Below are 25,598 nucleotides of genomic sequence, written 5' to 3' on the forward strand. Positions count from 1 at the left end.
GACATTGTTAACAGCTGTTTATCAAACAAACAGACTAATTACGAAAGTTCTATAAGGCTGGAATTGGCTGAAGTATTTCCAGCCAATTGGAAACTCATACTGCCCCAACTCAAAATGGAGACTAAAGGTGCAACATAACGGGACCAGCATGATAATGCTGTTCTTCTCTGAGGTGAAGGAGTCAAAAATGGATTAAGGATTAATTTAAAAAAAAAAAAATTGGAATTTTATATCTGTATAACTTTGGTTTAGTGCAACAGACTTTTAAAATGGAAAATGATAAAATAAGTACCACAAATGGAATCATATTAATTTTAGTAATCGTTAAACTGTTTAATTGTAATGTTCATTGTATACTATTTTATTATAATTTGATATATTATATTATTGTAGTCACCAGACAATAGAATGTACATAAGGATAGTTTAGTAGATATGATATCTCACATCAATAAGCTTAAATTGTTTTCCTACCCAGTGAACAGCAAATAATTGTAAATGTACATAGCACAATGGTGTATAGATGGTAATTTGGCAGACATGGGCTCTTCTGAACCTGCAGCGATGCTACAGATATTAACAAATTAGCACTGTACTGCTTGCCAGCTTATTCACAAGAGTCCTGCACATGCTCTCATTGCTGTAATTAAAACTAATTATTTTTAAAAACAAAGAAATACATGAATATGTGCTGTATTACTTTATAGAAGGCAATCTGTGTAGTAATGTTCAATTATTTTTCGATTTGGCTTCCTGAGATGCCTTTTTTCTGATCTGTAAAAAGCTCAAAAGCTTTTGCTCTGTCAATATAGGTATTATCAGCTCATATTGGATAATCCCTGCATTTTTATGTATTTATAATATAAATATATATGTAATAACATGGCAACTTTTAGTTTTTTGAACATTAAATAGAGTGTACTAAAGTCATATCCATATCCCCAACATTCATATGCCTGTGACTTGCCCTGTCAATTGCTGTTCATTGATGAATTGTGCTAAGTATGTTTTCTTTCCAAAGTCCACAGGTTGTTAGCTAATGTGATGCCACAGCACTCATTTGCTGGAGCACCACAATGTGGTAAATTTCCCAACAGTTCTAAGTGTTAATTTACTAGCTTTAGGCACAAAACTGGGCCATTAAACTTAATTGTCAAAAGACATTTACTTACTTGTGCTTAACTATAATAGCATTATGCGATTTGGTGCGTTAGTTAAAGGGCCCAGGGCTCTTTGGTGCAAGGAAGGTTGTGTAAATGCATGCCTGTGTCCTTACAATTTGCCACCTGTTTTTTGGTCAAGTTTATTAAGCATTTATATAGCGCCAATGTTCTCTTGTAGTCTCTTGTATGTTCTCTGTAGTAATTTGTTGAAGCACCACTGAGACCTTATTATTGCTATTCCTTTTTTATTTTTTAGGTCACCTTGGTCTTGTTGACATGATAAATACTGGAGAATCTAAGATGGCATCAACTCTCAAACTTGATGGTAAAGCAGATTCACCTGCTCCACCTGAAACTAAGTCAAAGGTATTTCCAACTGCATGTGGTGTTATGGCCAAGCAGTGTCAGCCATATTGTCTTTCATCGTCTGATTCTAGCCAGCCTTCTTTGGTTTGTTTCCTGCACGCCTCTTCCATCCTATTTGTTTTGCGGGTCTGTACATGTCTATACTCCATAAACCTAAACATTACTAGTCTAAATGCATTTAACTTTAGAGAATACAGTAGAGATATTTGAGCTTGGGGATATCCAGTGTGGGGTTGGGGAAAGACTTTTGTGCCTGGTTTTCAAACTGCAGCCATTTACCCCTTCTTGCCTTCAGTTCAAGCTTCTGTTGTTGGCCGTCTATACAGCACCTCCATCATAGGCATACTTAGTATTTTGCTTTGCGTCTTACATGAGGCATAAGGCGAGTGGCTTTACTTGTTATTGTTTCATTAGGGTGCAGTCCATGCTTAAGCATTTCATGTTTGCTTGAAATAAACATGGTGACCTATTTCCTTTTTACCAAGCAAATGGCAGACTTGCCAAATGCACTAATATCTAACGATCAAATTAACAATTTTGAGTTAATGCATTTTATATGCTTGCCTTTTTACCTGTTTCTCTCCATACATGCAACTATACTGCACTGCCACTTGATTATATTACATTTCAGTAAAGTTTGCCCTATTCTTGTCATATTTTGTTTTGTATTCTTCTACCGCAGGATAGCTACAGTTCACAGGGTAATTCTCAGCCCCCAACCCCAGGCCTCCTGACAGTCCCTTCCCCATTGTCCCCAAGCTCTGCTAGCATCTCCTCCTTTCATGGAGATGAAAGTGATAGCATTAGCAGCCCAGGCTGGCCAAAGACTCCATCAAGCCCTGTAAGTGGCCATGTTATGTTTATTCAATATTTTAAATAGATTTTAATTATTGTTTGCATGCTGTTGGCTAAACAGTAGTTATCTGTTTTGTTATTGTTTTATGTTGTTTTTCTTTAATTTCAATTTATGGCACTTACACTTGTTGCACACCCACTCGTATTCCAAATCTTCCAAATCTACTATGCTTAATGAATCTACATAAGCTGATACCTGTGTTGCGGACTATGTCACAATGGGCTGACCAGAAAACCTAATGTCAAGGTGTACTACTATCGACCTACAAAATGAATAGTGCTAACCAGAACTGACCAGTTGACCGTTTGCTGGAAGTGACATCCTCTAATAGATTTCCATGGAGCTCTGCTATAAATTGTGTGACTCTCCTTAACTTATCAAATTAAATGACACGACGACTATCAACATTAAATGACACAGAGATTCCCAGCATTTAAAGACACAAAAACTTCCAGTATTAAATGACACAGAGACACCCAGAGTTTAAAGACACATAGATGTTGGACAGGCAAATGGTCACTCCCTTCAAAGCTACTTTCCTCCTTGCTGCTGGGTTCTGGACATTCATGGGGGTAAGCTGTACTGTGATTAGAAAAATTTACAGGGGGATTCAAAAGAAGTACACTTAATTTCTGTGAAACAGAGTCATACCAGGACCTTGTAACATGAAGGAAAATGGCAGCTAAAATCCTGCTGCGTGGGCCAGTAAGAAAGGTTTTACTCTCCTCCTGGCATGCAAGTCCAATTCTGCGTGACAGAATACAGTTTTCTTATCTTGCTGGTATGGCGTGCTTGTAGATTTTTGTTTTTTTTAAGATCAAATAACCACTTACTACATAATGACACATTTAATGTGGAGGATTACCAGTATATAAAAATCTAATTAAGTCATGTTGTTTACAAAGCCTATAAAGAAATCTCAGTGTTGTCAGAGCTTAGTGTGCTTATATATGATGGTTCAAAAAAGTTTCCTGGGTCTGCATAAGCAAACATTCTTACCCAGAGCCATGTACAGTTTTTTTTTTATAATTACCTAAGTAATGAATTAAAGAAAAAGGAAATGTAATGTATTATCACCCATATATTGTGCACAGCAGCCCCCCAACCTATGACCTGAGTCAGTAAATGTAATTTTTCCTGCTCTGGTACTGATACATTCTTCTAATCTAATGCTGTTGGTCTGGGAATGCAATGTTCCACTATCTTTCCTGTACTGGTGTGATGGAGGCTGCTGTCTGGACTGCTCATGTGCACCTTAGGAGTGCCTTGTAATGTGCTGAGCATGTCTGTAGCTATGTTCGCTCCAGATAGCTCAGTTCCCTCCCTGAACTGACCTACTAGAGTTTTTCAGACTCTGGCAGCCCATTGGCCTTTCTTGGCAATCTGAAATACATCTTCTAATGTCTTCTTTTACAGCGCTTATAAATGATTTGGGGTGATATCATTCCATAATGTTGCAGAACTGAACAATACTGCAGCATTACCGTATGTTGTTTAGAAAATGTCCAACTTTCTCTACAGACGTGAGACATTTCCAGCCTTTGATTATCTAATTTTCTAAACTGTTTTGCTCCATTTTTCTACTTTAAACTTTCCCACAAGCTGCAGCCTGAAGGAAGAAATCTGACCACACCACCAGAAGAATCTTCTTTTTAAGTGGAGACTTTTAACATTACAGTTTTTCAGAGTTCAATTTGTATCTTGCAAGGTTAATTATTTACTGTAGTAAAAGCACACCTTACCACACAGGATTAAATGAGGAGCTAGTAGTCAGTGATGCAATAGCTTTTTTTTTATAGACAACATTCCAGATTCTTACTTGCTGTACCTTGCTTTTATTATTTTGACCAACTTTACCTAATTTCATAAAAGCACCTGTTTTTTTTAAAGAAATCTTGATATGCTTAATCAGTTGATAGATGATTTTGTATTTGCTTTAAGATTTGTATTCTTTGTTATTTGTTTCTTTATTATGTGGGCAAAGGAATATCTTTACTTTCTGAAAAATATCATCTCAATTTCCTTATTCTTGCATAAAAGTGATCCAGTTACCTAGTCCTGCAGCCTTTACTTACAGGCACCCTCATGCTGTTGATTTGACCCAAAAGATAATCTGATATTTTATCTGTATATCACAACCATCTTTTTTGTGTCTTTCTTATGTTATATATAATTTACATTAAGCACCACAAAGCTTTGCTTGCAAAGGCAAACTTGATAAAATAACGTTTGTACTGTCTGTAGTTATATAAGGTATGCACAGGGTTTTCTGAAGCTATGTAAAACAATTGACCATATGGCATCCATGTAGAACCATTGATGATGATAATTAATTAAATTTTAAAAACAAGAATTGTATAGACAGTGCCAATAACCCTTTCAAACACCATGAATTGCACTTGTAATGAAAATGAAGGTCGTGGTTCAGAAAATTTATAGACCAATTTTTAATGTAATAGGTGAAATATGAATTCATTAACCAGTCTGAGAAACGCCATATTAAGGTGTGTGCCTAGATATTCGTATTAAGTTATCTGCGACTATGTTAATATTCTGTCCCTCTTTTGTATGCTGCAGAAAGCAAGTTCTTCAACAACCACTGGAGAAAAAATCACAAAACTTTATGAATTAGGAAATGAGCCAGAGAGGAAGATGTGGGTGGATCGGTACTTGACCTTCATGGAGGAACGAGGCACTCCTGTTGCAAATCTGCCTGCAGTTGGAAAAAAACCTCTTGACCTTGTCAGGCTGTACTTTTGTGTTAAAGAGATTGGCGGTTTAGCTCAGGTAATACAACTTAATTGATGATTATTGTAATGGCATAATGCTTTGTCTGCCACTTACAGGTATGTGAATTTACCAGTTTCTTAAATCATGGAACAAACTGAATAGGAGAATCACTTGAGGTGTATTAAAATGGTCCACTTAATTTAAACGCCTGTTTTCCAGCTTGTGAGGAATATTTTTTTTCAGAAATATGTATCAACTACATATAGAATACATGAACATAAATATACAAATGTGCACATTCATAATTTACATCACCAATTGCTCATGTGGTTACGCAAAAAGAATACTAGCATCCTACTTTTATAGCATTTTTCTACAATTTACCACGGTTATTGCTGTAAACTCTATGGCACTGTTATTAAGTAATTAATTGTAAGAATTCAGATTCATTTCATATGAGTCTACATTTGGCAGGGGTATTGCTGAGTTGAGAATCTTACCTTAGGCAGTAATGCCCTGCAGGTTTCCAGGGGACACAAAAAAACAGCTCTTCTAGTACAGAGCGGCTCAGGGACCAGAATCACTCTGTTGGCAAACATAAGGGATAATAAAAGTTGTTAACCAAAAAATAATTTGCATAAATAAGAAAAATCCTCATTCCACAATGTAATAAACTTCATTAGACCTCTATTACATTGTGGGATAAATATAAAGGCCTACTTACAGGCAGTGTATCCTTGGTGCAAACAAAATAATCACAATAATTCCCAGGTTCACAAAAGCTATAGTAAATTTGTGCAAAGAAAAAATTTATTTACGCAAAGGAATAATTATTCACGTTGAGAATAATTTCACGTTAATGACATTCCCCATGTCTTCATTTCTGAAAATACTACTGTACCTGCTCTTGTGGCATCCATTTAAATATACTTGTATTCATTTTTACACCGCTAGGTGCTTCACATACATCACGATACTCCAAAATGAATTATTTTACATTATCTCATAATCCCTGAAAAAAAGAAAAAAAAATCAGTGGCTTTGCTGAGAAATTCCCCTGGGTGTCTGTATGAAGTGTTAACCCAGTCATAAGCAGCACAGCAGATCGTTTCCACTACAGAGACATCGGCATCCTGGCACATACACCCTTGGAGCTTTCTGAAAATAAACATATTTTCTTTCCGCATTTACAGCTCCCACAATAATACTAAATTGTGGAATAACACAGTTGCTCTTATTTTTATTGTTTTTTAAATGAGTTCTTAGCAGCAAGGCCTGTTTTAATTGAATCAGGAGCGCGTGAGCGTTTCCATGCTCTTGTACTTTACTGGGATGCAAATTGCTGGCTCCATGCATGTCTCTAATGTAAAGTGCTCAGCATTAGGGGATGCAGCATTCACAAGCCTCAGATGCCTTTTTTTATATTTATTTATTTATTTGCTATCAGCAGGTTCTTTAATAGCTTTATAACTGCAAGTGTGCGGCAGTGCGCCCCCTGAGTGGGAGTAATGAGCGTTAGTTAAAAGAGGCATATTAAGAAAATATAGGGAGATAAACCACAGAATAACCTATATGCTTTCTTCCTTACCCCCTCTGCTGATTACAGAACCATGTGCTTAACCGCAATAATGTTCTTTTTATTGTAGGTTAATAAAAACAAGAAGTGGCGAGAGCTGTCAAGCAATCTGAATGTTGGCACCTCTAGCAGTGCAGCCAGCTCCTTGAAAAAGCAGTACATACAGTATCTGTTTGCCTTTGAATGCAAGATTGAGAGAGGGGAGGAGCCACCTCCAGAGATTTTCAATCCTGGAGAGTCAAAGAAGCAGCCTAAGATTCAGCCGCCATCTCCTGGTAAGCAAAAGGAATGCATCCAGTTCTACCTCAAGTGCCACAGCAGCAGCTGAAATCATGTCCAGTTATAATTCCCATGAAACCTCTACCCACCCCATGACAGGAATATATGGCTGGGCATTTTTTGAAAAACAAAACATTTTTTTAGCAAGAAAACAACAAAAATGTAGTCTGGTTCAGTTATCTTGAGCGTAAAAGCTGTTCATTGTCCCACTTCTTCTCAATTCATGTGTTTTATGGAGGATTTTAGGAATTAATTGGTACAATCAGATGCCAATTAAAGGTCTGTTCAGGGATCCACTGTAAGCAAGGAATTTACTGCATAAATCAGCACAGTTTCTTGATGAAATTGATATGCTAAATGCATCTAAATGATTATGGTTCACTTCAGTGTGAAGTTATTAACATGGATATGGACAACAGACTGATGATCGATTGGATCATGGCGTGGAAGTGCTTTTGCTGTTCCATTTTGTCTTGGGCCATGACCATACCTTTATTTTCATTCCACCACTATCCCTCTAAGCTGTGCTCTTGTTTACACACAAAGTCTGACCTGTGCACTTGTTTACACACAAATTCTGACCTGTGCACACACAACATAATATTGAGCTGACAGAAAATGTTAAATTAAAAAATGAAAAAAAAAAAAAAAATTTCTAAAAAAGCGTGAGCGATAGCTCCTATGTTCTACAGCCTACAAATAGTTTGCCTGAATATGGTTTCATCTATAGTGTGTCATCTTCAGAGCTATGTCTGGCAACCCACACATCGAATGATGCTCATCCTGGTTTGGTGAGTATTTATAAGTTTAAGATTTTAGTGCACTTATAAAAAAAAAAAAAAAGTTATATTTATTCACAATCCTAAAAGGCACATCGCTGAGGGGATGATCAAAAGATAAAACACTTAAAAAGCCTAAAGTACCAATCTAGGACACTAAAGTAAGCAGGGTGTAGCTTCAAGATTATCTATTTCACATTTGCAACCACTTACTTCTGAGAGAGTATTAGTTGTGCACCAACACAGCTTCTACGTACAATGCTACTTTACCTATAATGTAATATGCAACTCAATAGAGCACTCAAAAGTGTGATACTGTATGTTTAAAAAGGTCTACTTATTCATCTCCCACTGCCAAGATATCTGCAGGTTAGGCCTGACCAATTAAACAACAAAGCACAGCACCCTAGCCCCAATTCGCTGCCCCACACCTTTCAGACCCACCCACCTACTGTTAATCCATGTGCCCATGCCTAACCCAGTTCAATTTCAGCAGTGTATAAATGAAGACGAAATCGCGATTTTGCAAGCTGAAATGAATTTGGGAGAGCATTTAAACGGATTCTGTCATGATTTTTATGGTACTATTCATATATTATATATTATTTTTTTTAGTTGTAATATTGGTGTGTAGGCTGAGTCTGAGCTTTCAGAAGGAGCCAGCTCTACACATTAGAACTGCTTTCAGATAACCTTTTGTTTCTTCTATTCCCATGTAACTGGGGGAGCTGCAAGCCGGACTTGGATTTCTTACTATTGAGTGCTGTTCTGATATCTACCACTTTTAGCAATACAGGTGCCAGGGAGCTGCTATCTTGCTACCTTCCTATTGTTCTGCTGATTGGCTGCTGGGGGGAGGGGGTGATATCACTCCAACTTGCAGCTCAGCAGTAAAGTGTGACTGAAATTTATCAGAGCACATCGTTGTGGCACTCTGGGAAATGAAGAATATGGCTAGACTTATGTGAAATTAAAAATAAAAAAATCTTTGTGTTTTTGAAAAACGAATTTCAATGCAGGATTCTGTTGGAGAAGCTCTATTAACTGATGTTTTCCCATGACAGCGATCCTTTAATGCTATTAGACACCACTGCATTTGGAAACCCCACTATGGACACTCAGAAGGCAGGGTGTGACGTAGATGCACAGTTTCTACATTTACTAATTTACAGATCCTCACCGCTTATCTGTATTCCATACAAATGGGTCCATGTCAAAAACCCAGTAAATCTTTCCATTTTTACATTTGCAAAGTTGCCATAGCATTTTCCTACATAAATAATAGCCTCGCTTCAGAGATATAAGCCCAGTCATCAAAGCGAATTCCACTGAGTAGGCTTTCAGAAAAGGGAATAAAAGAGACCAATCCAAGCACAGCTGAGAGCCTGGCCCTAATCAGCAAGCTTACAAAAACCATTAATCTTTGCAGGCATGAAACGGGCTGATTTTGCTATTATTAGCTGACAGGTGATGTCACAGAATCTGTCCAGAAGCCAACAGGGAATCCCCACAGAGGAGGGAGGGGGTTGTTCATGGGCTTCCCTGCTTTAGTAAACAAAGATGTCCTCATTCTGACCTCTGCTCAGAGCAAAACTAGTGACGTGTTTGGGCGCTTGCAATTTCCTCCCACCCCACCCTATCCCTCTACCTCAGCCAGAATTAGGCCAGTAGGTTCATGCTGTGTAAATTATCTTCCCAGCGTGGTGCTGGCTGCTCACTCTGAGAAATGCACTGCACTTAACCTCTAATAACCTCTCCTTTGTTTACTTTATAGTGTGCGCCTCAGACTGCAGCCAGTAGGTATGCATATCATCTCTTGCCAGATATTAACCTACTGTCTGGGAGACTGCCTTGTCTTTTCTCAGTCCCTGGCAAATCACTGGCTCATGCAAATGGATATTATGCCCCATTTTTCTACAACAATTTGGGGTTTTTTTTTAGTCTCATGTGACTAATTAAAAATCATTTTTTCTAGACTGGTGTAGCATTACAAAATAACATCCTGGCAGTTGTCATGATACGACTATCCCTAGTGTGTGTGTGAATGTGATTGGGACTTTAGACTGTAAGCTCCACTGGGGCAGGTACTGTTGTGAATGATGTATAAACTTGGTAAAGATACGGAATATGACATTGCTGTATTAAAAAAACCCTAGCATTGCCATCTCTCAGTAAGACCAACCTTTTTCAGTACTGTTTATAGTCTAGGAACCATAGCTGCAACTGCAGTAGCTTAACGGCAAGGAAAACCGTGTCCCGAGTCCCCGGGTGGCAATAAGGATTTTTTGGGCGAGTGCAAAAAAAATTCTTCATTCGTATAAATTTTTTAAAACCATGTGCTCTTTTTTAAAAAAACCTTTTTGGCGGGTGTTCACTCAAAAACTCTTTATGCACACCCAGGCCCAGATTTCTCCGTGGTCCACCCCAAGGTCGCTCACCCCTCCACCACGCCCACTGCACGCGCTCCCCCTCCTCTTGAATCTCTTGTTCCCCCTCGCTTTTGCATTCCCCCCCATGCGCTTGTTCGCACCACCTGCCTTATTGATTGCTGCACCCCAATGAATAAAATCACTTTTTTTAGTTGCAAACTGCCCTTCCTTTTATGGGAATGTACTCTGTTAACTGTCTGACCCATTACATTTGTGTCCCTGGACACATTTGATCATGATTTTATTGTGGCATTTCTTGTATGCTGAGAATTTTCTGTTAAAGCTTCTTGTTAGTGCAGGCACACGCAGGCCCTGTGGTGCATTAGCCTTACACACAAGCCCTGAGGATGCCCACTAAATGGAGTTGTGTAATGCCCACTTAATGGAGTTGAGTACTAATCACTTTTTGTTTTCTTCTTGTTCAGCTAACTCAGGCTCGCTTCAAGGTCCTCATACACCCCAGTCCACTGGCAGCAACTCCATGGCAGAAATGTCACTTGAACTAAAGCCTCCAACACCAGCCTCGACTCCACACGGCCAACTGCAGCCCATGCCAGGGGGAAGGTATGTTCTTAAAATGCATTTCATTCTTGTCACCGTGGGCTTTCATACCTGCAGCAGGATTCAACTATACAGTACCATCACTAACTTAAAAGATATTGGAAGTTGTGGTTCAGCAACTGCTTGGATGGCAAAGTTTCCCATATTTTTTTCCCTCGCCAACTTAAAAATAAGGGTCAGTGTTCCCTCTTCCCTAACTCACACATGGAATTGGGACCCAACACAATATTGTATTTAATCTCCGCCAGATATTCAACCAGTGGAACTTTATCTGTTGAACTTTGTACACCCTAGCAAAATGTTCTCAATAAATGATGACATTTAGAAGGGGCCGTAAGTTTTACTTTCTTACATTTTTGTCTATAACCAACAATCATCAGATAATTGGTTTACATAACCATCAATGACTATCGATTCTTTTGCTGAACCCATTACAATACATACAATTTAAATGCAGAAAACCTATAATGAATAAGCATGCAAACCAAATATTTGCCTTATCACAGTACCACATAACCCTCCCACAGTCCCCATATCCAAAGCATGTCAGTAATTGCTGGGAGTTTTTCATCCGTCATTTCATTACTTTACCACTGAATAGTTACTATAGCTCGGTAGAGTAATAGGAATAGGAACAAAGGCAAAACTTCATATTCCTTTATAAACTATAGTAATCCCCTTACAAAAAGATTTTAGTGTCCCTAACAAGTGAGTAACAAAAAGCCTACAAGTGATGTTCTCTTTATACAGTAGTAGTTAGGATTATCATACGTTAAGTCTACTAAAAAATCATTTAAACATTAAATCAATCCAATTGGATTATGTTGCCTTCAGTAAGGATTAATTATATCTTAGTTGGAATCACGTATAAGGTACTGTTATATTATTACAGAGAAAAAAAAAAAAATTCAAAATATTAGATTATAATGGAGTCTATGGGGGATGGGCTTTCTGGATAATGGGTTTCTGTATAACAGATCCCATACCTGTACTAGTTATCCATACCCCTCCCGGTTTTTATAGCGCATCCCACTGACCCGGATAGTTCAATGAATGTCCCGCATTTCCGTAATAGATTACGGATATGTGGGACATTCATTGAACTATCCAGCACAGCGGGATACGCTGGCTGGAGCTGGGCGCTACGGCTTCGTCAGCTGCTTTACTTCTTATGCTGCTCCTTGTGCAGTGCGATAGGCCTTTTTATAAGGTTGCACCCCGTGCGTACGTGTGATGTCATTACGCACGGGGCACAACCTTATAAATGGCCTGTCACCGCCGCATAAGAAGCAAAGCAGCAGAAGAAGCCGGAGCGCCTATGGGGGGCACCTGTCTATGGGGGCACTGTGTATGGGGGGTACAGTTTATGGGGGCATTGTGTATGGGGGGTACGGTCTATGGGGTCAATTGGGGGCGCTTTTTATAGGGGGTACTGTCTATGGTGGCACTTTTTATAGGGGGTACTGTCTATGGGGGGTACTGTCTATGGGGGGCACTGTATGGGGGGCACTGTCTATGGGAGCACTGTGTATAGGGAGCACTGTCTTTGGGGCACTTTCTATGGGGGGCACTGTGTATGGAGAGTACTGTCTTTGGGGCACCATGTATGGGGGGCACTGTGTATGGGGGGTACTGTCTATGGGGGGTACTGTCTATTGGGCCATTGGGGGTACTGTGTGTGGGGGGCAAAAGTGGTACATAGTTATAACTCACTTATAACTGAATGCCTTCTCTCTATATTTGTATTTAATATGTATGATCCTGCCATTTCAACTGTATAAAAGTATTTTTTTTTAAATGGGGTGTGGTAATTGGGGCATGGCCACAAAAGTGGCCATGGTCAAAAAAATTGGCATGCTGCGCGCGAGCCAAATCGTTTTGTCCCTCTTTTCATTTTTCAAATGTTGGGAAGTATGGTAATCGTGGTTCAGAAAGTCCCATTGATGTGTCTTTGCATTTGTGTATTGTTGCTTTTTTTTCACATGACATTTTATGGTTTCTTGCAGGAATAGTGCTGTGAGTGTACAGGACCCCTTCTCTGATACAAGTGATTCATCTTTTCAAAAGCGTAATTCCATGACCCCTAATGTCCCCTACCAGCAAGGCATGAATTTACCAGACATGATGGGAAGAATGCCATTTGAGCCCAACAAAGATCCATTTGGTGGAATGAGGAAAGGTATGTGTTCTGTTACTTCATATTGGAATCAGGCCTGGACTGGCAATCTGTGGATTCCGGCAAATACAAGAGGGGCTGCAGTAACATACCTTAGTCACTATTCTGGGGGCTGTTTTGGGCCTATTTCGAATCCTAGTGTGGGCCTGATCGCAATAGTTCTATATTTCTATTCTATCCAGCACTGCATCCAGGGGTTCGCTTTCACTGAAAATTCATAAAATACATTGAAGTCAATGGATGTTTTTTTGTGCAACTTTTTCCAAACTGTGCAACTTACAATACATTTGAGTGTATGGGTGTTTTTTAACAGTAAAACCTGGTGAAACATTCTGTCCTTACACTTCGTGTAAATAAAGTTTACAGCCCAATTTTTTAGTCTTTGTATCCAAGGGTGTAAGAGATTGGGATGAAATGAAAAATGAGAATTTCACTTACCTCTTATCGTAAATTCCATTTCTTCTAGTCCCGACATGTCAGTACGCATGGGCAGTATTGCCCCCACAGCTAGGAGGTAGGACCTATATACCAAAGCCAATCAAAATTAGCCCTTACCTATAAGACCATGCGACTTCCTCCTCACCACTGTTATACATTTGCCAAGCAATGCAAGAAGCAAATAATTGGGATGGGAAACCCCGTACTGACATGTCGGGACTAGAAGAAATGGAATTTACGATAAGAGGTAAGTGAAATTCTCATTTTCTTCTTCATCCCTTCCATGTCAGTACGCATGGGATCTACCAAGCCATGCCCCTAAAATATAAGGGGTGGGAACAATAATATCAACAGATGCTAAAAACAAACCAAGCATCACAAGAAAAAACTGACCATTCCCGGCTACAAGAATCCTCTCAGGGACCAGAGGAATTACCACACTACGGTTGCCATAAACATCCAAGCCCGGCTCGGGAGGATCCTCTGCCAACAAGAAGAAAATGGTCACAATCATAACTCTGACACTGGGCAGTTCACTGGTGTTACCAGCCCCGCAGCAACCGACCAGTTAACCACAACTCTGATGCATTATCCACTAGAGCGGCCTCTATGCCCCCGATCCTTAGCACTAACATGGGGCCCTATAAAAATAATTGTGACACACAAGCATCTAGCTCCAAAGCACACCGGTATCAGCTTAAATTGGTGTTGACAGCCGTCAAACTCAACAACCCCCAGATCAGCCAAAGATAATCCAAGCACAGACCTGAAGCAACGAACAGTGAAAGGGCACACTCACTAGCCATCAAGCCCCCCTATGGCACAAACAAGCTAGGGACTCCAGCCTGTAACAGAGCATGACAGGCTGAAACCCAACTTCCTACCACTCACTGTAGCTACCAATCTTGAGAGGCTACCTAACGAGAAATGTTAGGGCCAGGTTTAGGAACTGTACACGACCTGCAGATGGAAGATCAGCTAACCAGTAAAACATGACTGGAATCAACTGGAAATCATGCATGGAACGACTGGTGCACAGCCAGCCCATACTCAATGTACCATCTAGCCACCCTGCATGAAAGTCAGAAGCGCCATATACTATGCATGCTAAACAACCAGCGGACAAACCAACACCCTGCCAGAAAGCAGCGGTGGACATGTCAAGCAAAGCACTGGAGAACACGCCAGCTGCCATCCCTGCATGCAAGAGCCCAGAGTGAAAGACAGCTAACACACAAGCAATAGCAAAAAGCTAGCGCGCTGTGCTAGCAATACATGACTCTGCAACCACTGATGGACTGTTCAGATACTGTAACTGCAAAGAAACCGCTCCCCAAACTAGCCACTGCTAGTAAGGAGTGGAATACAAGGTGAAAAACAAGCACCCACACATGCCAAGAAAGCAGCTAAGGTAGACAGCCACAAGCGCCAAGGCACACCATGACATGAACCAAAGACCATATCAAAGGCAGTCAACCACATGCCTACACCAAGGACCACAGCATGACTGGCAACCATATACGCCAAGGACTAAGCCAAGGCCAGCAGCCACCTGCGCCAAGGATCACACCAAAACTGGCAGCCTCATAAACAATTGCCAGCATCCTATGAGCCTAAGTTCCTAACCAGGGCCAGTCTCCCTGAGAGCCAAAGGACAGAAAACAGGGCAAGTTTGCAAGCAAACCAAGGCTAAAACCGGGGTCAAATGAGCCACAAACCAGGACCAAAGGCCAAAACTGGAGTCAATCGCCAAGCAAGCCAAAGGCCAGAACTAGAGCCAACGGCCAAGCAAGCCAAAGGCCAGAACCAGAGCCAACGGCCAAGCAAGCCAAAGGCCAGAGCCAACAGCCAAGCAAGCCAAAGGCCAAAACCAATGGGCAAGCAAGCCAAAAAGTCAAAACTGGAGCCAATGGCCAAAACCTGAGCCAATGGCCAAGCAAGCTGAAGGCCAAAAAAAGAGCCAAAAGGCCAATCAAGCCAAAGGTCAAAACCTGAGCCAAAAGGCCAGAACCAGAGCCAAAAGACCAAGCAAGCTAAAGGCCAGAGCCAAGCGGCCAAGCAAGCCAAAGGCCAGAGCCAAGCAGCCAAGCAAGCCAAAGGCCAGAGCCAAGCAGCCAAGCAAGCCAAAGGCCAGAGCCAAGCAAGCCAAAGGCCAGAATTAGAGCCAATGGCCAAGCAAGCCAAAGACCAGAACCGGGCCAACGGTCACACCAGCCAAAGGCCAAAACCAATGGGTAAGTGAGCCAAAAGGTCAAAACTGGAGCCAATGGCCAAAACCAGAGTCAATGGCCAAGCAAACTAAGGCCCAAAACAGAGCCAAAAGGCTGAAACCAGAGCCAAAGGTCTGAACCAATGGACAAGCAAGTCAAAGACTAAAATAATGTCCAAGCGAGCCAAAGGTCAAAACTGGAACCAATGGGCAAGCAAGCCAGAAGACAGAACCAGTGGCCAAGTGAGCTAAAAGCCAGAATGGAAGAAGCAGCCAAGTGAGTCAAGGCCAGAACCAAGGCCAGAGACCAAGCAAAGAAAACGGCCAAACCAAGGACCAGTGGCCACTCAAGCCAACAAGGACCAGCAGGCAAGCAAGCCAGAGTCCAAAACAAGGACCAGCAGGCAAGCCTATAGCAAAAATTCTGCTGCCAGGGGTGAGAGGCAGTAGCAAAGCAAGCCAAAGGCCATAACCCGGAACCACAGCCAAGGGCAACAAAAGCCATAAACAGACCCAACAGCCAAGCAAGCCAAAGACCGTAATCTGGGCCAACAGGCACACAAGGCAAAGTCCATGACAAGGACCGGCAGTCAAGCAAGCCACGGCTATAGCAGAAAGTCTGAGCCAGGGGTCAGAGGCAGTAGACAGATGAGCCGGAGCCCATAAGCAGGAACTGCAGCCAAGTAAGGCAAAGGCCATAGACAGAACCAACGGCCAAGCAAACCAAAAACCATAATCACGGCCAGGGTCAACAGGCACACAAGGCAAAGCCCAAAACAAGGAACATCAGTCATGCAAGCCAGAGACATAGCAAAAAACTGGCTAACAGGGACCAAGAACAGCGGTCACGCTGACCAAAGGCCATAACCAGGACAACGACCAACAGGCACGTAAGCAAAGGTCATAGCACAAGCCGGCAGTCATGCAAAATGACAGTCACATAGCAATCAAACATTTACTAATGTTGGCTCCTATCATGCTAGCAGACAGAAATATACCTGAAAACACACCAGAAAGAAAAAAGGAGTTGTTGAACTACAACTCTGTTCATACCTGGTAGGAAAAAACTGCATTTTAAGCCAAAGACCCAACCAGGGCCTGCAGAAATAAAATAAGCAGGAAAAGGTACAACACTGCCATAGCAGAAACCCCAGTTAAACCAGGAAGCCCCTGATGAAATAAGAGCTGCTATACCTGCTGTGTCTGCACAGTAGATTTGACTCACAAGGAATTCTACATATATGAAATAGCAATAGCAAGGAGCCCAAGAAGCATACAAGCACCTAACAAGATAAACACTGGCTTGTAGGTAAAAGGCAAACTCCAGTCAGAACCCTGGAGAAAGGTTGGTTATAACGTTCAGACTCCCTGCGAGAAAAGGAGATACCATACTGCTACAGCAGTGCAACTCCCAGCCAGTCTGGATGTACCCAGTGTAATAATGAGCCCCAATACCTGCAGAGTTTGCATGGCAGACTCGACTCACCAGGAAAGGCTAACAATATGAAACAGCAATAGCAAAGAGGCCTAGAAGCACACAAACACCTTACAGGATAAAATTGGCTTGTAGGCAAAATGCAAACTCCAATCAGAACCGTGGCTGGTTATAAGGTGCAGACTCCCTGTAAGAAAAGGAGATACCATACTGCTACAGCAGTGCAACTCCTAGAACAGTCTTGGAAGCACCTGGTGTAAATGAGCACCCATACCTGCACACATACCTGCTGTGTCTGCACAGAGGACTCAGGCTTACAGTAAAAACACTAAAGATATCAATAGCAAAGTTCCCTAAAGGAGCACTTACACCTTACCAGATAGCAGTGAGTAGTCAGCACAATGGCAACTCCCACAAAAACCCAGACAGCCTTCAGCTGAGGGACATAATTAGCTCGTTATGCAGGCTTCTCAGTGCACTGAGCATTTCAAACATACAGTGGAAACTGAAGATTCATACTTAAGATTCAGGCTTAGTTATCACTAGCCCATATCCATACCCATGGCCCTTTAGTCCGATATCAGTCTTCAAAGGCTCAAAACACCATAGGAAAAAGGAGACTCAATTGATCACAGGCAGGAATGTGGAAATACCCACGCCTGTATACTTTCCCACTAAGCAGCTGTTCGCATACTGTGCATACATGGGAATAGAGCAGGGGGCTATTTTAGCACAAGGCTAGGACCATGGGTATGCCCACACCTGCATTTCTTCCCAATAGGTGAAAGTTTGATTACTTTACTTATTGGGGCATCAGGTAAAATCTTCTCCATTACCTGGGAATCATCCCTCTATGTATACACAGAGGTAAAAAATAAAATAAATAAATAAAATGACAAAAACAAAAGAAAAATCAAACTGTGAAATCACAAAATGGTGAGGAGAGAGATCCTACCTCCTGTTCAGTAGGACAAAAAATAACAGTGGTGAGGAGGAAGTCACATGGTCTTATAGGTAAGGGCTAATTTTGATTGGCTTTGGTATATAGGTCCTACCTCCTAGCTGTGGGGGCAATACTGCCCATGCGTACTGACATGGAAGGGACGAAGAAGAAATTGCCTTTGGAGTTTCAATTGCATCCTTTTTTTAGTTTTCTGATTTAAGCAGGGGCTTTCCTTTCCTCTGTGAACGCTGAAACTGTGAAGCTTGTTTAGTTTAAGAGATATTGATACCTAAACTGAAACTTTTTAAAATATTTTATAACATTGTCTTTGCATGAGCTTTATATCTATGCCAAAAAAGTACTTACTGATGCTTTTACATTACCTATCTGATCCCCCATGTTCCTCTAAGGGGACTGCCATATTTGTGCTGCAGGAGTCAGGTTTAGGACTTGAAAAGTCTTTTTTTCGTGTCAGTATCACTTTAGGAAGAATAGGTTGCGTTTGTTTCTGCACTTCCCTGCAGTAGAATGCAGCGCAGGGGAATGCAGAAGCAAACACTTCTCACTACAAGCCTTAAGGATGTAAAAGAAGATTATCACACCTCCTTAAGCTTAAAATGCTGCTTTTAATCAATGTTATAACATTTGATAGGGAGCATGAGTGAGTAATCAGCAAGTGTTGATTGAGCACATGGCTTTCCTAATTTACTTGAGGTGCAACAATCAAAATGTGTACTTGAGTTCCTTAGAAAGCACATCTTTTCATCATGTCTCTTAGCTTGAAAGGGAGGGCAGCCATTAAGGATGTGTGTAATAGTCAAATTCAATTCAGAAAAGAACTGTAAAACCAAGGAATTCTATAGCTATTTTACTATTTTGTTGAGAAGTGTGAACTGTAGCTGTACATGAATTGAATCTATTATCCCGAATGCTTAGCACCTAGGTTTTTCAAAACATTTGTGTTTTGTCATGTATAACCGTAGCTAAAATGACTGCCTTTAACTATTTTAGCATTTATTTTTTTATATATATACCTAACTTACATCATGAAACAGGTGAACTTAAATAATTTTATCCAATATCTGGTTCAGTCTGCCCTTATGGTAGCATAGCAAGAAAGTGTGGGTAGCTTATTAAAGGATTAGTGATAAAACTTCCTACTAAATGTGGAATGGTGTGACTGTAACTTTAACTTTAACTGGGAAGGAAACTTACCCATACTTAATACTAAAAGAAAGCCCATGACTGACCCAACTTAAACCGCTATAATATTAAATGCATTAAATGTTTTGTTTTTTTAATGGAATAAAGTAAATGAAGCTGTGTATGACATGTGATATTTGCTTAATATAAATGCACTTGGTCCAAAATCCACATGCACCTCACATTCACATCACATGAATATGCTTTGTAAAAAACAGAGATCATCCGTTGCCATTTTTATGCGTTTTTTTTGTTACTGCTAGAATTTACTTTACTTGCTTGTATTTGATCACTGTTTTGTTTTTTTTTTAACACATTTTAAAAATAGGCCCCTTAATTTTCATGTTTCGATCTCCTTGGTTGGAGATTGGGTTTTAGGGGGAAATGAGCAGGGATTAAATACCCCCTACAAACCAATGGGGTTGGTGAAAGCTGAGAATGGAGAGGTTTATTTCAGCTAGTAGTTTAATTGGGGGGGTTGGTTACCTCTGGAATGGTGGTGGAAGTTCATTGGGGGGCAGGAGAGACACAGCAGCCAAGTGGTTAAAAGCTGGCACAGAGCACAGGTGCTAACTTTCTTGTCTGCTAGCTCTTTTAGGAGGAGCAATCCATGTTTGTGTGCCCCCCTTGTATAGATGGATAGATAGATGTATTTAAAAAATATTGGTTTTGTTGCAGCTTGCTAGAGGAAAGGTAAAAAATAAAAGGGTGTACATTAAAAAAAATCTGACATTTAGGGCTCTTACACATGAGCGCTTGTCCTATTCTTTCTTATCGGCCTGTACTGACACAGGCGCAGTCAGTTCTACATGTGACCAGCGATTGGATGTGCCTGTGTCAGTACGGGCTGATAAGAAAAATGGGTCTTCATTGCTTCCTGTGCTCCCTTTCAGTGGAACATAGGAGAAATCCACTGCAGGAGAATGCAGGGCAAGATGCTTGTGAGTAAGGTGGCCTGCTGAGTGTAGCAGGGGCTAGGCTGTTCTGTAAGAAAAAATGAAAGCATACTAAATGCTATGTTTAAGTTGATACAGTGTTTGAGTAAATAAAGCAAGTTGTGGCTGTGCACCACTTATGGGGTCTGGCTCAATTTTTCGTAATGCTGTCAGCTTGGTCATTGTGACCTACCAACCCCATGTAGTGATGTAAATCAACATTTACGTTTGGCTTGCTTGTTTTAATCCTCTTTGAAGACCTGAGCCTGTAAATATAGGTATTTTACTCAGATTTCATGTATCTTGACATTACAAGGTTACAAGGGTGCAATCCAGTATTTTCTTAGTATCTGCGGACAGAAGGCATCTTTGATTAAAAAGTGCAGCGAACGAAACTGAAACTCTCTTTTTAACTCTACGTGTTCCTTCTGTGATCTTGTACACATTTGAACACATTGGGTTTTTTTTGCTCTCTAGAACTCAGCTTTTTCAGCTGTCGTGTTCATGGCTTGGTTATTAAGAAACTTTATGTGCAACTGATTTTCTTTTTTCCAGGGTAAATTGGAAAATGTTTCAGGTTTTTTTCTTTCCATATTTTATTATTTTAGTACCTGGAAGCAGTGAGCATTTTATGGCTCCTGGCCAGATGCCCAGCAGCAACATGCAGGATATGTACAACCAGACTCCCTCTGGAGTTATGTCCAATATAGGAATGAGTCAGCGGCAGCAATTCTCTTATGGGCCTGGAGGCTATGACAGGAGGTGAGTACAATGTAACAGTCACACTACAAAGCAAGGCTTACCTGTTATCATCACTTGCCTACTCTGTAATGCAGTAATATAGCTAATCAGTTGTGGAAAAAAGTTTTCCATCTGGGAATCCATGAATATATATATTTTTTTTGTAGATTAATGTCAGGTATATTTGATTTTCCTAAGGATCTAGTTAACAAATCTACTTCTATGTTTATTGTTTTTTCACATGTATCATGTTGATTTATCATTTCAAAGACAAATAAGATAACCATAAAATTTGCAACTGATATGGTTTCACTGCAAGTAAAGGTGATGGGGAGATTTGTCGCCTGCAGTTAAATCTGGGCTACGACAGGCAACAAATCTCTCCTAAATGCTTTCCTACCAGTGATGAAGTGAATCGCTGGTGGCAAAACATATGCAGTACTTCACTTTCCAAAGTGCTTGAAGTTTTCTCGTGAGAGACAGACAGGATTTCGGCACGGAGCTGCATACTCGGGCAGTTCTGAGCTGAAAACCCACTCCCTTTGTCTGCACCCGGTCGATGCAATGGCTCTGGGTACAGGCACCACTTTAAAGGGGTGGTTCAGGATAACTTATAGAATGGCCTATTGTTAGCAACTTTTTAGTTGGTCTTTATTTTTTTTTCAGTGTTATTGTAACTTTTTAGTACTTATCTTTCTATTTAGGACCTCCTCTATTTATTTTGTTTCTTACTGACAGGATATGCCCCTTTTCAGCATATGCTCAGTCAATAGAGCTTGTGCTGAACATACTTTTTGCTAACTATTGTTTTAAGTAAGAAATGTCTATGGTTTCTGTGTTTTCTGTAACTAAACAAGAATATGAATCCAGTTTCACTTTAGAACTGCCTGTCCCACAGAACCTGAGGATCTGATAAAACTAATTACCAGTTCACAGAGAAGCCCCTGATAATGAGTTCACCCTGCTGCTTAGAGAAGGAAGAGTTTGTTTGTTCAAAGGTAGACAGGGAGCTCTGAACAAATTGTCCTGTGTATAAAGTAAGGGAATGGGGAGGGGGTAAGGTCAGTGAAAATGGCACAACTTTCAAATTTGTACTTTATAATAGAATAAAATAGGAGAAAAAATAATTATTTTAAATTAACTGTAAGCAGAATGTAATTTCAACACAACTTTTCTTTCTGGTGCTCATTTTTAAAGTTTTTATGTTTATACTGTCCCTTTAATGAATCATATGTGGCCTCTTAAGTATCTTCCCAAATGTATTGTTCACCTTTTAGATCTGAATATGGAATGGGTGCTGAAGGGAGTATGGGGCCACCAGGTCAGAACAGCATGGCACCTTCAAACAGTGATCCGGGCATGTATTCCCCAAATCGCTATCATGGACAGCAAAGGTGAACAGTCTTTTTTTTAATTCAGAGATGGCCACTAAAATCTTCTCTTTTAAAGGAGAACTAAACCCTAAAATAAATATGCCATATTTTATATACTGAACATATTGCACCAGCCTAAAGGCTCAGCATCTCTGTATCAGTAATGATTCAGTACTTCAAAATTATCACAGGGGGCCACCATACTGGAATCTGTTAGAAGTGTCAGCGACACTCACATGCTTAGTGTGCTCTGGGCAGCTGTTGAGAAGCTAAGCTTAGGAACTGTTGCAAATTAACAAGCAGAAAATGTGGTTTGTCTGTCAAAATTTGGTGTAAAATAAATAGTGTAATGCATAAATAAAGGCCCATAGTATGTTCTGTTGGTTAGATTTATAGCAACTAAGCAAAGTTCTAACATATCATTTATATGGAGATCTCAGATCGGTTTGGTTATATGTGGCATTACTGTTACCATTGTGTGACAAGCCAAATGAGCTACCAAATAGGAAATGTTTGTGTTCCCATGCTTATTTTGCTGTAGAAGAAACACATTATTTTTTTTTTTTTGTGTTGACAGGTCAACCTCTGTTCAGTATTTTCAGTACTACCCTTTGTGTTTTAACTGGGACATAACTTCGTGTTAGGGGTTCTCTCAAATTATCAAGCAGAAAATGAGGTTGGCCTGTCATATAAGCTGATTATTAAATTCTAATGCTAATTGCACTGGTTTCTGAGCTGTAATGTAATGAGAACCAAAATGAATAACTAATCAGCCTTATATTGTCATATATGACATATATAACTTATATAACGTCATGCCCCAAGTATATATACGCATACATGTGTACATACATACATGTACACATTTCCATTCATGAACACTTTCAGCTTGCCATTACACTAATGACACCAGATCACTCATTTTGGTCACACAACAACACTCCTTTCCTTCTAGCTTTTTGCAGAAGGGCTCTTAAAATGAAGGAATATTGTGGGCAGCCAGCAGACAAAGGCTAGGCTGAACTCCAGTATGAGTGAGTAACAGCATTCTAGTAGCTCTAAAATATAAGCCAGGAGAAAATACAGTAATAGTGCATTTACCTCACAATACAAGTATGGAACCTGTTATCCAGAATGCTTGTGACCTGGGGTGTTCCAGAGAAGGGATCTTTCTATAATTTGGATCTCCATATCTTTGTCAGCAAAAAAATGATCTAAATAATAATTTAAATTAACCCAATAAGATTGTAATGCCACCAATAAGGATTAATTATATCTTAGTTAGGATCAAGTACAAGGTATTGTTTTATTATTACAGAGAAATAATACCTGTATTTCTGTTAGACAAATAAAAAGGTGAAATCATTTGTCATATCCATCTTGATATGCAACACATTGCTTGTCACATTTTTAGTGCCCCTTAGCCCAGTGTGATCTGCTGCCCCTCCTGCTTGCCACCTTTGCATCTCATTCCTCTTGCATATATGTGAATATAAAACAGCTCCAGGATGTTCTTTCTTGGATAGTCTGGCCTGTGCCTATGTTGCCATCCCATAAATCCCGCCTTCAGTGCTGTTATTTTTGCAACCATAATATGTAATCTGTGCATTTCAGTTTCACTTTGTAAACTGGTGTTTAATGTAATAAACATACTTTCAATGTTCTTTTTTTAGACATGAACCTTATGGACAGCAGTATTCTGGACAAGGACCACCTTCTGGACAACCACCATATGCAGGACACCAGCCAGGAATGTACCCCCAGCAACAGGTAAGTTCTAGAATGGTGTGTAGTCAACAGCACCAAGATTTTTGTTTTCATTTTTTGTTGAATATCTGTATTGCAGATGGAGTTTTAATTTCCAAAGGTTTGTTTTAACTGCTAGTTTAGTTCTGATTGGGAACCTCTGTCCTAATTTAATATTTATAAAATGTAATCCTTTGTTTTGTAAATTACAATTTCAGAACTACAAGAGACATATGGATAGCATGTATGTTCCTCAAGCCAAGCGTCATGAAGGCGATATGTACAATATGCAGTATGGCAGCCAGCAACAAGATATGTATAATCAGTATGGAAATTCATATTCTGGCCAAGAAAGGCGTCCCGTACAAGGACAGTATCCATATCCATACAACAGAGAGAGAATGCAAGGTCCAGGACAAATGCAACAACACAGCATGGGGTCTCAGCTTATGGGAGGATCCATGCAGTCCTCAGCAAGTGAAGGTGCTCAACAAAATATGTGGACATCACGAAATGACATGCCTTATTCATACCAAGTTAGGCAAGGCCCCGCAAGCACAACACAGACAGGGTCATACTCAGCCATGAATCGATCTGATGAAATGATGGGTCCTGACCAAAGAATGAATCATGACAACCAGTGGTCATCCCATGGCAATCAACGGCAGCCTTCATATATGTCTCCCACTGCAGCTATGCAGCCAATCACAAGAGCTCCTCCATCATCTTATCAGACCCCTCCATCGATGCCAAATCATATTTCCAGAGCTCCCAGTCCAGCATCTTTTCAGCGCTCCCTGGAGAATCGTATGTCGCCTAGCAAGTCTCCTTTTCTGCCTTCCATGAAGATGCAAAAGGCTTTGCCAACAACCACAACATCACAAAGCACGGTGACTTCTCCTCAGGTTCCAGTTAGGCGAGAAATTACTTTTCCTCCGGGATCAGTGGAGGCCACTCAGCCAATCTTGAAACCGAGAAGAAAACTCACAGCAAAAGATATTGGTACGCTGAAATTTTGTATACATCAGTCAAGCAGAGTCAAACTATCCTGTGCTATTCCTGATAAGTATTTACAAATCTTACAGATTTGTGTTTTATATAATTCATTGCATTAGAGTTCATTACAGATGCCCATTGGCTGCTACTAGTAAATGATGTGATTTTAAGGGCTAGTGTAGTACAAAAGAATACAATTCTTCCCTTTTGCATATAATCAGTTCAGCAGTGCTCTCTCCTTTCTGCTCCCCTATGAAAACAGTAATCCTATAAATATAATTTTGTGCCATAGTGACATATGGCAGGAATAAAAAATAACCAAATTTGTGCTTTAACCAAATTTATGTGCTTTATTTTGATTAACAGTATTTTTGATTGCATTTTCTGTAAAGGTATAGAACTACAAAAATATTGAGAAATAATACAAATGCTCATTGCCAATTGATAATGCTCATTGTTACAGCTATACCCCACAAATACATTGTTGTTGCTGAAATCTATGAAAAAAAGTTTCAAAAAATAATTGAAAACCAGAAAATTACCAGTAGTAATTTGCATCCATAGTATTAAAGGAAAAGCTTAACTAAAGAAGTAGGGCAGAAATGTTGAACATTATGTTTGGGACTGCTGTACCAGCCCAAGGAAACCACAGCCCTTTAGCAGGA

At 40.2% G+C, this 25,598-nt stretch overlaps 1 protein-coding gene across 12 annotated transcripts in view; it reads left to right on the forward strand.

The window, feature by feature from the left end:
• Positions 1-25,598, forward strand: part of arid1b (AT-rich interaction domain 1B) — a 219,233-nt gene that overhangs the window by 188,809 nt on the left and 4,826 nt on the right. For 5 of the 12 annotated variants that reach the window (XM_004914629.4, XM_004914632.4, XM_004914630.4 and 2 more), the window contains 10 exons: positions 1,419-1,528; positions 2,211-2,369; positions 4,962-5,171; positions 6,761-6,965; positions 10,603-10,741; positions 12,745-12,917; positions 20,686-20,839; positions 22,096-22,212; positions 23,865-23,961; positions 24,156-24,939. In XM_004914629.4, the coding sequence (XP_004914686.1) occupies positions 1,419-1,528; positions 2,211-2,369; positions 4,962-5,171; positions 6,761-6,965; positions 10,603-10,741; positions 12,745-12,917; positions 20,686-20,839; positions 22,096-22,212; positions 23,865-23,961; positions 24,156-24,939 (2,148 nt within the window). The remainder of the gene's footprint in view (positions 1-1,418; positions 1,529-2,210; positions 2,370-4,961; positions 5,172-6,760; positions 6,966-10,602; positions 10,742-12,744; positions 12,918-20,685; positions 20,840-22,095; positions 22,213-23,864; positions 23,962-24,155; positions 24,940-25,598) is intronic. The other 7 variants (XM_004914631.4, XM_031902970.1, XM_002931507.5 and 4 more) reach the window with 3 other exon arrangements.

This window comes from Xenopus tropicalis, chromosome 5 (genome assembly GCF_000004195.4).
Source record: "Xenopus tropicalis strain Nigerian chromosome 5, UCB_Xtro_10.0, whole genome shotgun sequence".
Classification (NCBI taxonomy): domain Eukaryota; kingdom Metazoa; phylum Chordata; class Amphibia; order Anura; family Pipidae; genus Xenopus; species Xenopus tropicalis.